Below are 16153 nucleotides of genomic sequence, written 5' to 3' on the forward strand. Positions count from 1 at the left end.
GTGAATCATTGTTTACTGCGTAACTATCAGTTGATTACTATGTCAGTATGTACATCTGCGACTGCTGTAATTTTAAAACAACGCGACTGTTTAATTATCAGAGACACCTGAGCAGAGCTACACACGAGCGGCAAGTGTTTTTAACTCAAGAGAACAATTACTCTTTCTCACCTGGATCTATTGAACCCCCTTCGGATTTCGTGTCGACAGCCTTCTCCGGCAGTGAAGAAGACATATTTATACAAGTAAACCATGAAACACTAGATGAAAATGAAAACAGAACTAGCGAGACAGATCAATCTGACAATGATTTCCAGGAAAACCACCAAACAGCAGATGAAAATGAAAACTGTAATACTAATAGTAATAACGAGACAGGCCCATCTGACAAAGCCCCAACATGGTATCCTTTTTTATCCAAAGCTGAAATGTTGCTGTACATCTTTATGAATTCTACAACACATCCAGTTGTAAGTTTGTCATTTTATGATTTTATTTAATATAAGAGGTTTAAAATGGTATTGGGTCTGTTCGCCCTAATTACAAAATGTACATGTACAATGTACATGTTCGCCCTGGGACCTGTTTACCCTCAGTTTGTTCGCCCATAGGCATGGAGTCAGTTCATCCTACAAAATGTACTTAAAAATATTTTAAAATATTCAGGGCAATGCAGTTTAAAAAAATTATTTAGATTATTATTTCTAGGGTATATTCTTGAAATTTATTGAAATTAACATTATGTGACTAGACAACAATTAGAAAAAAATAAAAATCAGGGAGAATGGACCCTCACAGTGCGAACAAGTATCAGGGCCAATATAGGTACAAGGGCGGACACGAAACAGGTCGAACAGTTTAAATTATGTTGTTGAAAAAATAATTGATCTTACTGTAAAGAGTTTGGAATTTAAATTTGTTCTCATACATATGTATCAATTAATTAAATGGATAAAATACAGGTAAGACATCAATACAGTGGAATAAGGTTTTAAAGGACTTTGTTAATTATAAGTTGACATTTATTGTCAGACTACATTGTACATTTAATGTAAACAACCATTTTGTAAACATATGCAAAATTTGGATTTGACAAAAAATCAAGAATCAGAATACATATTTCCAACATGTCAAATTATTCTTTTTTAAGTATATAGGACAGGATCTTTATGTTTCATATTTCTATTAAAAAAAAGAATACATCTTTTCATTATCAGTCAGTTCATACAGATTGGTAAAGTCTTTGATTAAAAAGCTGAAGGTTAAAAAATTTCTTCACTAAATGTTATAATTTCCAGGTTTAATTCACATTTTATGACATTAAATTATAAAACTAAAGCATTTAGAGTAAAATCTGACATGGGATAATAATGCTCATTTAATGTTATTATAGATAAAGAGAAATTGTGAACAGCATAAGATTTCAGCATAGTCAGATCTAATATATTAGTGAATATGACCATAATTGTCAATTGACTCCTTAAGGAGTTATTTTCCTTCAATGACAATATAGCACATTGTGTTCAATCATATTTGCTTTATTTTACAAGGTTCCAAAATATTTGACATAAATTTATATAATAAGCATTGAAATTAATTAAACTGTAATTTCATTTTTCAGAGTGATGAAATAGTGAAGTATATCATTTTTATGATGGGAGAACTGAATGTGACAGATGTCCCAACTCTGCAGAGTTTGAAAAATAAAAATATTGGAGACTTCAGCTGGAAAGATTTTGTGACAAAAGTGAGGGTTCTATTAATTATGATACATTGTACATGATGAAAATTGGGTTATGTATTCAGAAAAAAAAAGTGAATTAAGAGCTCTTTGAAAGGAAGCATTAAATATAGAAAGAAAAGAAAAAGTTGCAACTATAAAAACCATTTATCAAATCAATCCATGTGTTCGTAGATAGTAGATGTTGTTGTGTCCTGTTAAATTGTTATACGATGATGACTGATGTTCCCATATTTTGACTATTTTATTGATTGTGACTGTTTATTTAACGCATCATGTAAATGTAACGGAATTTGATGAGACTGTTATTAAAGTGAGAGGGTTAGCGCTATAGAACCAGGTTTAATCCACCATTTTCTACATTTGAAAATGCCTGTACCAAGTCAGGTATATGACAGTTCTTGTCCATTCGTTTTTGATGCGTTTTGTTTTTTGATTTTGCCATGTGATTATGGACTTTCCAAATTGATTTTCCTCTAAGTTCAGTATTTTTGTGATTTTACTTTTTATCATCCTCTATGTTAGTTTTGTTTGAAATCTATACAGTATAAGAAAACAACAGTAAAATTAAGGACAACTATGATGTGTGATAAAAATGAACTGGAGCGTTTTTAATGACTAAAGCCCTTTGTTAACCTTTATTAAAGTCTCAGTGTCAAGCAGTCTACATAAAGCTTGATTATACTAACATCATTATACTGCAATTTTGTTATACATGAAAGTCATTCATAACTTTTTTTACTCTGAAATTTGATTTTATACATTTTATACTTTACAATTTTTTGTAGTCTACAAGTGAAGATGGCATTCCTGTTTGGTCGATGAAACCATCACAGGTATTAAGGCTCAATATGGCACATCCTAAGATCTCAAAGTCACTCAAAAGGTATACGCAATCAATTCTTAGATAACTCTTTTATAAAGATTGATCTTGATCACAGAAATTAACAACTACTGACAGCCTTCAACTATGAGCAATGTCAATACAGCATAGTTCATTATAAAAGGCCCAACAATTACAAATTTATGCGAAACAATTCAAAGTAGAAAACTAGTGGCCTAATTTATTATAATGTACAAATAAAAGAATGAATAACAAGTATGTAACACAGCAACAAACGACAACCAAGGCTTCTGACTTGGGACAGACACATGCATACAAAATGTGGCGTGGTTAAACATGTTACCACATCTTTGTGTCACACACAGTCATGTAACAATTTTTTAGCTAGTTAAAACAAAATTATCCTATTCCTATAATAAGATCACCAAACTTAGATAAAAAGGTGAAATAGGAAACACCAATACAAGAAATCTGATAAAGCATTGAGCATATGAAAAGATGATTCCAATTCAATGTTTTATACATGTTATGTTATATACATGTATATAATATTTTGTAGAAGTGCTGATGAAAATGAAGTTATAAGACATCCTGCCAATGGAAAAAAATGGATTGAAGATCTGAATTTTAACTGCCAAACCCAAGATGGACAATCTGTAATCACAATCCCTTTCAATATGTTTCTGGATGATACAGCCACTCATAAAAGTAGACGCTGGATGCCACTACATTGCATTCAGATGCAACTATCAGGTATTAATTTATTTAAGTATATTGATGCGTGTTCAAACATATCAATTTAATATTGTGTCAATGACAGTTTCTGCATCAACAACAAAAATGCATATCATCCCTATGTTCTGTACTTTGCAAAGTTAATGTTTACCAATGGATGGATCATAGACACCAGTTACAGATGGAATTACCGTAGTGCATGAGCTGAAAATCACATTGAAAATAAAAAGAACAGTTGCAATATTATAATGATATTAAAATAGGATTAAACACATTTTTAATAAAGGTTATGATGTGTTAACATGTTGTTAACAGGGGCAATTATACTCACAATCTGGATAAAAACCTAAAAGAAATGAGTTTATCCCTTATAATTTTTCAGCCAAACATTTCCAATGTTTGAGAAACATTTTTTGTTTGATGGATACAATATTTACCATCAACAGATTCCCAAAAGCACAATGGCATGCCATAACTAAGGTTACAAAGCCATCTTGAATTTCTAAAAACCATAAATGTCTGACAAATGCAACAGAATCTAAAATGATATATCTTTTATTTGAAATTTTTCCCTCCTGTATCATAATAATGTTAAATAATTCATTTTTTTATTAGGGATTCCAATAGATATGAGACAGAAACAAGAGACAATTCAGTTCTTGGGAGCAACAGAAAAAGCTGACATTATGGATGTTGCAAAGATAATAATAGATGATGTCAAGAGCAATAGGTACATGTATAGTACTTTAGTAAATAAACAAATGTGAAGAAATAAAATGGCAACCGTTTGTAAGAGTATCTTAAAGGTATTTTACAAAACATTGGTATACCATTAATTTTATTTAAGGACATGACTTATATTTTTTCTGTCATTTTTATAGACTTATATGTATAATATAAAAAAGAAGATGTGGTATGATTGCCAATGAGACATGTCACGGAATAGAAGTTCTGTCATAACATAAGTACCAAAAGGAAAATATATTCTGGAATATTGTTTCCACAGGAATAAATATTACAGTATATGTTCCTAACGGAATAAATGGTATAGAATATTTGTTCCATCAGGAATACATGGAATAGATATTATGACAATGTTTATAACAAAGTTTCCATTGGAACTTCTGTTAGAGGAACAAATATACGTTGACAGACAACTATCCACAAAAGACCAAAATGACACAAACATTAACAATTATAGGTCACCATACGGCCTTCAACAATGAAAAAAATATAAAAAAGAAGATGTGGTATGATTGCCAATGAGACCACTATCCACAAAATACCAAAATGAGACAAAAATTAACAATTATAGGTCACCGTACGACCTTCAACAATGAGCAAAGCCCATACCGCATATAGTCAGCTATAAAAGGCCCCGATAAGACAATGTTAAACAATTCAAGCGAGAAAACTAACAACCTTATTTATGTAAAAAAATGAACGAAAAACAAATATGTAACATAAACAAACGACAAGTATGTCTGAGCCAGTGACAACTCTACAACAGATTTATCTGTTGGATCACCAGCAGTGATGGTGAGACATGGCTGTGTACATTATGTATATATATACAACTCTTCTAAACATCAACCCAACAATGTTATATCTATAAATTTGCTTTTGCAAATTTTTGTTCTTCCCTTGCCTGGATTCGAACCCAATCCCAGCGAGGGAAGAATAAAAAATTTGCCAAAGCAAATTTACAGACATAACATTGTTGGGTTGATGTTTAGACAAGTAGTATATATACATAATGTACACAGCCAATGGATCATATATAAATGAGCCAATACATATATTTTTATTGTCACTGTGTTGGAAAGATAAAGCAGATACAAAATATGAAGCCTGCTACTTTTAACACGTTTCTAATTACTGTAATTTAGTATTTTAACAATTGATAATTAAGATATAATACACATCAAATTAATTGATTCACATTCCTCAGTTTTAAAATTTGTTTTAGAAATGGAATTGAGACCTTCGATGCAGCCAATAAGAAGAAATGTTTTGTGACAGGAGTAGTTGATTGTATCGTTGCTGATTTTAACATGATGTCATATTGTTGTAATCATCTTGGAGCAACAGCTCAGAAGTACTGTCCAAAATGTTATGTATGTATAACTACACTTTGAAATGAATATTATTCTCAAATGATTTAAATATTGAAAGAAATTAAAACTTTGACAAATGAACCAATGAACAATGACAATCAGGTCACCATCAATTGACCCCTGCAAGTTTGACATAAACACCTAACAGATATTCCTTAAACCAAATATAGTTTTACATCCTTTAGTATTTGGAAAAAAAAACAAATCACAAAATAATGACATTGAACAATAAACAATGAAAATAAGGTCAAGGTCAGAGTAAACCTGCCAGACAAATATATACAACTTACAATCATTCCATAAATCAAATATTGTTTTACTATCCCAATATTGGGTTAAAAACTCTATTTGGTATAAAAATTAGTAAGATCATATCAAATAGAACATGTGTACTGAGTTTCCTGTTGATAGGACTTGAACTTCATCAAAAACTACCTTGACCGAAAACTGTAACCTGCCATTGGAATTACAAACAAATGAACTAACGAATGAAAAATGGATGGACTTACAAATGGGCGCATAGACCAGAATACATAATGCCGTTTTCTATCATAGGTGGGGCATAACAATACCTAATCACGGAAAAATATCATTAACCAATGAACCATGAAAATGAAATCAAAGTCAGACTATTACTGGCACACAAACATACAAGTCGTACAATCATTCCATACACCAAATATAATTGACTGAATGTAAAGTTTCCAAAAAATAGACCAAAACTGAACTTTGACAACTGAAGACCAAAAATAAACTTAGTGACAACTGAACCATTGAATTGAGGTTAAAGTCATGAAAACTATCGTTTGCACATGTACACTTACCAATCATTCCATACAAGTGATCCATGAAATGAGGTCAAGGTCAAACGAAAAGTATCTGACAGGCATTAGTACAGTAGAAGGTATTCACATACCTTATATAAAAATAAGTGGCTGATCCAGGGGTAGATTGGAACCACTATCCCTTTTTTTATTCAATCAATAGGGACATATGTTTGAAACCACCCCTTAATACCTGGATTTGGACCCCCTGTTCTTGAAAATAGATCAGCCCCTGGAAATCATATTACATGGCAAAAAGCTCAATTTATTTTGACTTTAAAATACTTTACTTTATTTTATGTTTTAAGGCTGATGCAGATCACTTTATGTCGCTGTGCCAGAAAAGAACACCAGCAGATACTAAGCTCCAGTTAAACAGACTTAGTTTGAGATCTCTTGAAAAGGATAAAAAGAAATTTAGGAAGAAAAAAGGTGTGAAAGAGCATGACAATGTTATGTGGGATGTATTGGATCCACACAGGTAAATATAAATCAATCAATATCTATCTATAAATTTGACCCTAACCTGAAAGTAATTGCAACAAAAGTTTTTTAAGTTTTAATCTTTAGCATTATACCCCAAATATACACAGAAAAAAGTCCCACAGAATCTGACTTGAGGAAGACTAAAAAAATTACCATTTAAAAATCCTAAGGAGATTTGCATTGAAAAGGGAGATAACTCTTGCAAAAAAGGCAGAAATATCAATAAAAATTGATACAAAATTACAACTTTACCGCTTCTATTCACCAGAATGTAATGCTTCTGATATTTTATCGGTCTTTAGAGTAAAACGAACAACTCTAAAGGTGTTTTCATATCTTTTATCAAGCTAAAATCTAGATTTCCTAATTCATTAGTTGACCAATTTTTGAATTTTTCAACATGTCAAGGTAAAGAATCTCTAATTTAATAAAAAGAGTTCAGCATGTATTCTTCTTTTTGTGGTTTAAAGCTTCTTTAGATAAGTAAGATGCTGAAAAAATATAATACACAGATATAAACAATATCAAATTTTCACATTATTTTTCAAAAATGGTCACAAAGCTTCAAATTTGCAATTTCTTTAATGAAAAATGCACTCAAGAAATAAAACTACCCATAACACTACAGTTTTGTACAGTTCATGAGCAGAAGATAATATAATTTAGTCAAAAACAAACTTATAACCCCATCAAAGTATTATACTTTACATAAATTTCAAGAAAATATACCTAAAAAGACAAAAAAAAACTCATTTTTGCGGAGTTATGGGACTTTTTTCTGTGTATATTAAGGGCATAATGCTATAGATTAGAACTGAAACATTTCCTGTTGCAATTAGTTTGAGGTTAAATCTTAGTTTGGGTGGACTAATAAGAAAATGTGGTGTAAGTGTCAATTATTCAACTCCCCAGCCAAGAGATAATGTGGTTAAAATAAACATTTATAGGTTACAGTACAATTTTAAACACAGCGCCTTGGCTCATCCCAAACAGCAAGCTATATTAGGGACCCAAAATGACTAGTGTGAAACAATTCAAATTGGATAACCAACTGTCTAATTTGTAAACAAAACAAGAAAATGACAGTTGATATAAATTCAGCTTGTTCAAACATTTCATAGGCAGTTCCAGGGGGGGGGGTGGAGCTGGGCCCCTCCTTTTGTGGGAAAAACTTGGTTGAAGCATGGCTGGAGCAGGTCCCCCCTTAGGTCAGTCAGTGCCCCCATCCCCCCTTAGGAAAAGTTGTGGATCCGCCACTGCATTTTTACAGACACCAACCTTCACACTAACATTACAACATAAAAAGAAACACTTTTCAGAATTAATTGAAAAAGGTTTAACACCTTAAATTGACATGTTTATTTTAAACAAAAAATTATAAGAAGTGACATAATGGAATATTTTAAATATAGAAAACATTTAGTTTAACATGTATACTAGCTACCCTATATAATGTAATAGGATACGACCGAACAGTGTCATGGGAATATATTAGCTTTAATTCATGCCTTTCTTTTTTTAGAGATATTCCAGTTGGTCTTCTCCACTTATTACCTTTAGGATTAATTAAACATTTAATCCAATACATATTTAACAACATTGGAAAAAATGTTAAGACCAAGCTTATGCATCATTTGCTGTCTATTTACCCTGGAGCACAATTTCATGAGTTTGATAAACATTTAGGAAGTAGACAAGGGAAGGATTTTAAAGAATATGTGAGTAAATTTATTTATATTTTAATTTGTAAACTAGAATGAGCATGAAATATCCATCAAATAACCAAAAACTATTAAATGGGAGAACCACTTGCAGAAGTATGGTATATGTGAGTGATTGCAAAGGTTATGCTTGTCTCCCACGTGGTGATAGGGGACATAGAAATACCAGACATTAGTCTGTTAGACCTGTTAACACTTACTTGTATATAACTTGTACAAGTTCAAAAATGGTCGCAACCAACCTTTTTAAAGAGTTATGCTTCTTGGAAATATTAAGTCCTCTCATGGGTAAATTTTTTGTGTGAAAATGAGTGCTGATTGACTTATTTATGGAGAGTTATGCCCTAGGTCTATAATAGCCTTTGACTTTAACCTGAAGCGGGACAGATGGAAAAACAAATGGACACACAGATCAGGAAACCTTATGCCCATAAATTGGGCATAAAAAGTAACTAATACAACAATTTCTACATACAGTGTTTTAATAATAAGCATATGAATATTTAATAGTACATGTATAAAGAATGAACAGTATTGATTTTGCTTATTTATTAAAGCCAATCCACTATAAACAAATATTTATAAACTAAATGATATTTTTTTTTAAAATATTTTAGAAATTTCCCATAGTCTTAAAATGCATAGTATTTCTTTTCAGTTGCAAATAGCACCAATTAATATGTTGTATGCTGGTGTTCCAAGAAGATATATTAAGATGGTGACTAGTTTGGCTCTGGTATGTAAGACATAATTAAATTAGTAACTTATAAACATATTTCCATTACAATTTTAATTGGAAGTGATTGCAGTGTCCTCTTTTATCAGATGCACATTTATGATTTAAAAAGTGGTACTGTTTTTATAAAGGTTAATTACTTTCCCTGCCTTAAACAATGTGTTTAATTTTTGTTTTGCCAATTAAAACCATACACCAGGAAAACCAGTAAATCAAGATTAATAATATTATATCATTGGAGTTTGTAAATTGATTGTAACCAGATATATCATGTTAAGGAGGGGTATTTTTAAAAAATACCAGTCTAGAGAATGTTAAATTTTGCGAGCCGTAAGGCGAGGGAAATTCATTCTCAAGACTAGTAATTTTCGCAAATGCCCCTCAAGAACATGCTATATCTGTTTAATTACATCGAATGTTAATGTTAAAAAATGCATTGATGATTGTGACGTTACAACCGTCAAGTCCGATAGAGTATTTTTTGTCTAATTACACCTTATATAAGAATGCCAGCTTTTGATTGGCTGAAAGCCAGTGTATTTTTCGCATATTCTAACATTTTTTCCTCATTTCAAACGAATCTGACTGTTTTTCACCACTGCAGGTGAATATGCTTCAAATACCATGGTATTTGCCATTTTGGATATTCCTTTTTTACCCTAACGAGCATCTTCCCGCAAATTTTTTTCGGATACGACTTTACATAAAGACAGCGCGAACGTGCATTAGTACATGTATTTTCCCTCGGTATATTTTATGATTGTACTTGTCATCAAATACATATTTCCTTTTCCTAGTACAGAGAGTTTAAATTAAAATGTATTCGGTGTAATTAATCAGATATATCATGTTATGGAGGGGTTATATAATTTGCAAAAAATACAAGTCTTAATGGGACAAAATTTCCCTTGCCTAGCGCCTTGGGAAATTTAAGTCCCTCAACTTGTATTTTTCGCAAATACCCCTCCATAACATGATATATCTGTTCAAAATACCACAGCAGAGAGGGTAAAAAAGGCATATACTTTTTGCAAATACCCCAGTTGCCTTTAAAATGAACAATTTCCATTTGGAAACAGTAAACTAGTGAAAAATTCACTGGCTATTAGCCAATCAAAACCCAGGATGCTTCTTATAAAAGAAATATAACATGGCTTGTTAGTATAAGCAGAACAGTTACTGTTGAATTTCAAATGATCAGAATTATCTATTCTGTTTTTTTAATTTGTTTTATTTTTATTGTTAAAGATCCAGAAGAAATTGAATGAAACCTCATTTTGTTCAGAAGATTTGGACAAAATAAGAGAGGATATTAGAGAATATCAGCAACTTATATACCAGTATGCCCCAGAACTAACCAGAAAAGTAAAAGCACATCTTTTGCTACACTTGGTAAGATGATCATTAGATATTGTTACTATTGCTTTTAATACTCTTTTTTGGTTTTGATAACGTTTTAAATGTTACAAAATATTTCAAGGGTGCTCCGCGTCACCAGGTAATTTAAATTTGCGACAGTAAAACTACTGATGGACGTCCTTAAAGCTTCAAATACAATACAATTATCTCTTAACTGACATAGCAATTTTTCAAATACAGTATTGATACTCTGATTGTAATGCATCTCAAAAAGAAATAATACGATAAAACTTTATAAAATGTCTTTTTTTTTACCAATTGAAAAAATCCTGTGAAACTTCATGAATGATTGTATAGTTGTAATCGAACATTTGTTGATTCAATCATTTCAAAATGGAGGGTCCCTCTTTAGTAACAACTGGTCGATGGTGAATTTGATGTCAATTTTTAGCCAATTTGAATAATGTTACATACATATTGCATTAGAAACTTGTACAACCCTGGTGACTAGAAATGGAAGAAAAACAAAAATACCATAACCTATTTAAGACACAGATATATTAAACACAACATTGGAAGCTTAAGAGTAAAAGAGTGAGCAACATAATCTCAATAAAGAACAAAGGTGGTCTCAAACTAGAAAAAGAAAACAAGTCATCTTCAAAATGTATCATTTGTCATGATCTGTCATGGTATCCACTATATAAAAAAAGGACGTGGAAACCGTTTAAGCATAGCTTATTGAAACTTGATTGTGAAAATTAGTTTTTATTTTTGAAAATTTTTCAGGTAGATGATATTGAAAGACATGGCCCTCCAAGTGGTTTCCTTGAGGATGGTTTTGAAAAAAAACATGGAAATATAAGAAACCTTATATTCCAACAGAACCAAAAGGCCAGGAGTCGAGACACTGCCTTCAAGTTTGCACAAAACTTTTTGTGTTTCCATGTGATTACAGGAGGATATTTTGAAAGGAGCAGAATATGGTATGTTGCATTGTTAAACTATATGAATTGAGGTTCATTTAACACTGACATTTCAAAAAAATGTATATATACTTTAGTAAACAATAAGATGTGTTATGATTACCAATAAGACAAGCCTCAAAGTATGTTTAAAGTAGTAAATATAAGCAAGTATAGGTGTCAGTTCAGCCTTTGCGGGATTCAAATCCTTCAACTTATTTGGAACATTGATTTTACAGGACAATAAAAGAAACAAAAACATTTAAAACTCTTTTAATATACTCAGTTTAACAGTCCGACATGAAGCATGTAACATATGTTTTGAAGAAACTTGGCTGACAGGGACAGGGCCATTCGTGTCACTTTGACACATCTAGTTTATAATTTTCAGGACACAAGCATCTGCCAAAGTACTTGAATCTGGAGAAAAAGGTCCTATTCTGAAATTTCTTGGTATAACACAAGAAAAAACCAAAATACCAGGAAGAATTTCGCTTCTGAAAAGAGATGGAAATGGACATCCAATCATTGAGAATGAAAAGCAAGATGCGTTGTTACGCATGTCCCTCCAAATTGCATCAATAGTTGATAACAATGATTACACAATTGAAAGAGGGACTGGTGTATGTGCTCAGAATGGTGATCTAATACATGCTGGTGACTGGGTGAAATACAGAAATATAAATAGTGATGTAAGTGAAATAATTAAAATATGTATTTACATTTAGTTACACAGTGTCTAATTAAACAGTTATCTTAGTTAGTTTTTCAGGGATATAATGAAACTCTTTTTAATATGCTGTTAACATATATATATTGAAATTTAAAATAAATATGAATAATTATATATATATAAAATTACAAAATGCTAAGAAAAATGTTCTTTTATTGACTAATAAGTATATAGAGAAAACTAAACATAGTTTGGAAACGTTGTGGGACAAGCATGTTGTTATTCAGCTATTCTGTGATGTTGATATCCCCTTACCCCTGTAAAGATTTAATAATATTATCAGATTATTACATGGCATTTTTCATATCGCATGTATTATCAGCCCCAGGTTCAATATCAGCCCAAGAGCCGCATTGCTCGAGGGCTGACATTGACCGAGGGCTGATAATATAGGCAATATGAAAAATGACATGCTATGATCTTTTTATCATATGCTTCAACAGAAGAGAAAAATAACAGATTTATATATTGATTCTTTTACGTGGTTCCCGAAAAGAAGTTGAAAGAGTAAAAAGAAATGTTTCTATCATATGCCTCACCAGAGAAAAAAACCCCACACATTTTATATGGACGAATCGACAAAAAAATAATTCAACAATATACACAATGAACATTGTTTGGAAAAGACAATTTTTTTAAGTAACTTTCTAAATTATGTTTCAGAAAAACTTAAAAAATGCATTTATTTAATATATTTTTTTTTAAATTTTATTTTATTACTTTACACAAAGAAGTATATCAACCTCAGACTTCGTCCTCAGTCAATATATTCTTATATTATTAATTCTTTTATTTTAACAAATTTGATTTGTTTAGGAATAGTCACATGTTAAACTATATTTTTGAAGTTAGAGAAAAACGGCTGATAGCAAAAAGCATATTGCACAGAGCATATTGCACGGTTATTTTTAGAATATCTTAAACCTGATTTACTTTGTGACGTCATGTAATGAATTTCAGGATATCGTTAAACGTTTTGAAACAAATTATATCTGTGATCGATTATTTGTTGAAAAATATCTTTAATTAGATTTCAAATACATGTCAAACAAACAAAAAAAGTAAATTAAATAACAACTTATATGTCGTTATTGTCAAGGAGACAATATGATATCTATAAAATTCAAACAAAATCAAATGATGATTTTGATACAAATATGCATAACATGGTCTGAAATCAATAATATAACAAATATAGCCTTTGTATGAGGTCAATACAGGATATATCGACCCAAAGAAGTATATCGAACTCGGACTTCGTCCTCAGTCAATATACTTCTTTCAGGTCAATATATCCTTGTATCGACCTCATACAGAGGCTATATTTGTATAGTATCGACCTCATACAAAGGTTATATTTGTATATTATTACATTGTCAATATTTATATGGGTTCATATACTCTATCAAGGTATCCTTTTAATTGTTTGATGTTCCAGAATACTTTGCTACAGTTATGCTTATGATGATGGCACATAATATAGGATTACACACATTTTTATGCCCTATCTACACCTATGATAGTAGAGGGGCATTATTTGTTCTGGTCTGTGCGTCTGTTTGTCTGTCTGTCCCGATTCAGCTTACTTATTTGTCAAGGTATTTTTTTTATGAAGTTGAGTCCAATTAACTTGAAACTTGCACATGTTCCTTATGATATGATCTGTCTAATTTTAAAGCCAAATCAGATATTTTTATCCCAATTTCACGGTCCATTGAACAAAGAAAATGATAGTGAGAGTGGGGCATCAAGTCGTAAGGACTACGTAAGTAGTTCAGGCAGAATGGTTTAATGGTTTATGAAAGTGTAAACTAAGGATAGTAAATCTAATGAAACAATCACATTCAAATATTTTTTGGTATGCAAATTAAATTAGTATTATAATTAGATTATATAAATGTATTTTTCAGATCTGCTATGGTATTTTCAAAGAAGCTATGAAGATCTGTCCTAAAAGAGGATCTGTGAAATTAATAGCTGTGGTATTGAAATGTACCATTACTGGTGATAAGGTTGTGCAGTGTCCTGTTTTGAGACTTTCAAATCTTAAAGAATATGTGCCTACCCTCCAAATATTATCTAACAGTCAAGTTATACACAGCTGTCATGAAGCTAGATGTAAAGTTATCGAGGGATTGATCACAGAAAAAATTGAACAGGAAAACATTGTCAGAAGAACAGTCACCTTTAACCATAAACTTCAGTGTCAAACCTATTTATTGAATGTATTTAAATTTTAAGACAATAATGTATATGTTGTGTATAAGTTGTAAGTTTGTACAAATTGTAATTTGTACAGGTTTTTTGTACAAGTTATAAGTTGTTTGACACATACCTTCTAGTATCAGGTGATACAGATTTATCTTCTTAAATGTACATGTTTATCTTTTGAATTCAAATTTATAAAAGCCAACATAACATTTGGTTATATACTCCTTGTACTCAAACTGGAAATATAAATATCTGAATGGTTTAAATTCTAATAATGTTTTTTTGTATCAATGCTCAGTATTATGCATTATCATGAAGTTGTGCCTAGTTATGAAAATACTGTATGCTTGCATCATCCATATGTGTGGATCTATTTATAAAATACAATTGGTATAAACATTAAAACTTGTACACAACATATATATATATGCAAACAAATCTGTATAACTAATATTACCTAAAAAAAAATCATAGCATCATTTATCAATTATGATTGTGGTAAGTTCTTAACCAACACCTTTTTTAAAGAACAGAAAGGAACTTCATTAAACCCAAATTCTTCTGCTAGAAAAATATATTAAACCTTAATACACATTTGTTCCGTAATTTGTCACTTAGATATTTGGTATATGATATCCAACTGTTAATGCACCTTTGAAATTCCCCCTGCGTAACCGATACTTTTCTTTGTAGGAGTTATCTCCCAGAACACTATTTTCATTGTAACTGCATCTCCTCTGTAACCATAAAAGGAAGCATCTAATTCATTTTATAAAATTGCTCATTATATCCTTCGTATGATTTGTCCTTATTTGACCAAAGCGATATGATAACTCCATATGAGAGTTATTTCCCCTTATGCATTTGATATAAGAGCTATGCATTTCTATCTTGTAAACTTTCAGTATTTAATAGAGACCCAAGATTTTTTAATTTTAGGCTCTTGATCCAAAAATAATAAAAATTAGGTCAATGTCAGAGGTCAAAGTCATATTTAAAATTTATGATTTAAGAAATAATTCATAGCAGCCATATCATATTTTGTGTTTGTATGTGTGTGTGGGGCTTTGTTTTTTACCACATTTTTGTTTTTGCATTGCAATGCAAGCTACTTGACCCTGGAAAAGCCAACATGAAGTGAAGTTGGTGTAAACCAAAAGTGGCTATTTTTTTGTACTTTATAAATTTAAAAGTACAATGTATATTGAACCATACATTTTTGAAGTCAGTCACAAATAGACGTAATATGCAAATGAGTACGCCTGGTCAATAAATTAACCAGGCGTAATATCCTTACATAATGCTACACTCATTTTATTTCAGTATATTAACCTAGCTGTGTACTTTTGTGTAGTTGATACAAACTTCTGTACTTTCTTATTGTTTGACATATTGTTTGACAAAAAACTTGAAATATTAACCATTGAAGAAGCTAATATAGAAATAAATACATTGCATGAAGACAGTGGCTTAAATAAGTTTAAGTCTAAATAAGAAATATGACCATTATTTTTCCTTGAAATAAAAGTGTCATTTTAACTAAGTTGTTTTTGAAAATTATTGTCTTTTGAACTAAAATATAAATGATAATACTACAGTTTAACTTAAAGTAAAAGATTTAAATGTACATGTAATTATCCAAGGATTAAGGTTTTGGGATTTCAAAATTTCTGATAGAACA

At 30.8% G+C, this 16153-nt stretch overlaps 1 protein-coding gene across 1 annotated transcript; it reads left to right on the forward strand.

The window, feature by feature from the left end:
- Positions 1 to 11: 11 nt before the first annotated feature.
- LOC134711667 (uncharacterized) lies at positions 12 to 14789 on the forward strand. Its single transcript, XM_063572429.1, has 13 exons — positions 12 to 470; positions 1622 to 1747; positions 2530 to 2627; positions 3145 to 3338; positions 3936 to 4050; positions 5290 to 5437; positions 6570 to 6742; positions 8270 to 8465; positions 9127 to 9204; positions 10453 to 10596; positions 11353 to 11549; positions 11920 to 12220; positions 14172 to 14789. The coding sequence occupies exons 1-13, from the start codon at positions 48 to 50 to the stop codon at positions 14499 to 14501; spliced, it is 2523 nt and encodes an 840-aa protein (XP_063428499.1). The 5' UTR covers positions 12 to 47; the 3' UTR covers positions 14502 to 14789.
- Positions 14790 to 16153: the final 1364 nt, after the last annotated feature.

The sequence above is a fragment of the Mytilus trossulus genome, chromosome 3 (assembly GCF_036588685.1).
Source record: "Mytilus trossulus isolate FHL-02 chromosome 3, PNRI_Mtr1.1.1.hap1, whole genome shotgun sequence".
Taxonomy (NCBI): domain Eukaryota; kingdom Metazoa; phylum Mollusca; class Bivalvia; order Mytilida; family Mytilidae; genus Mytilus; species Mytilus trossulus.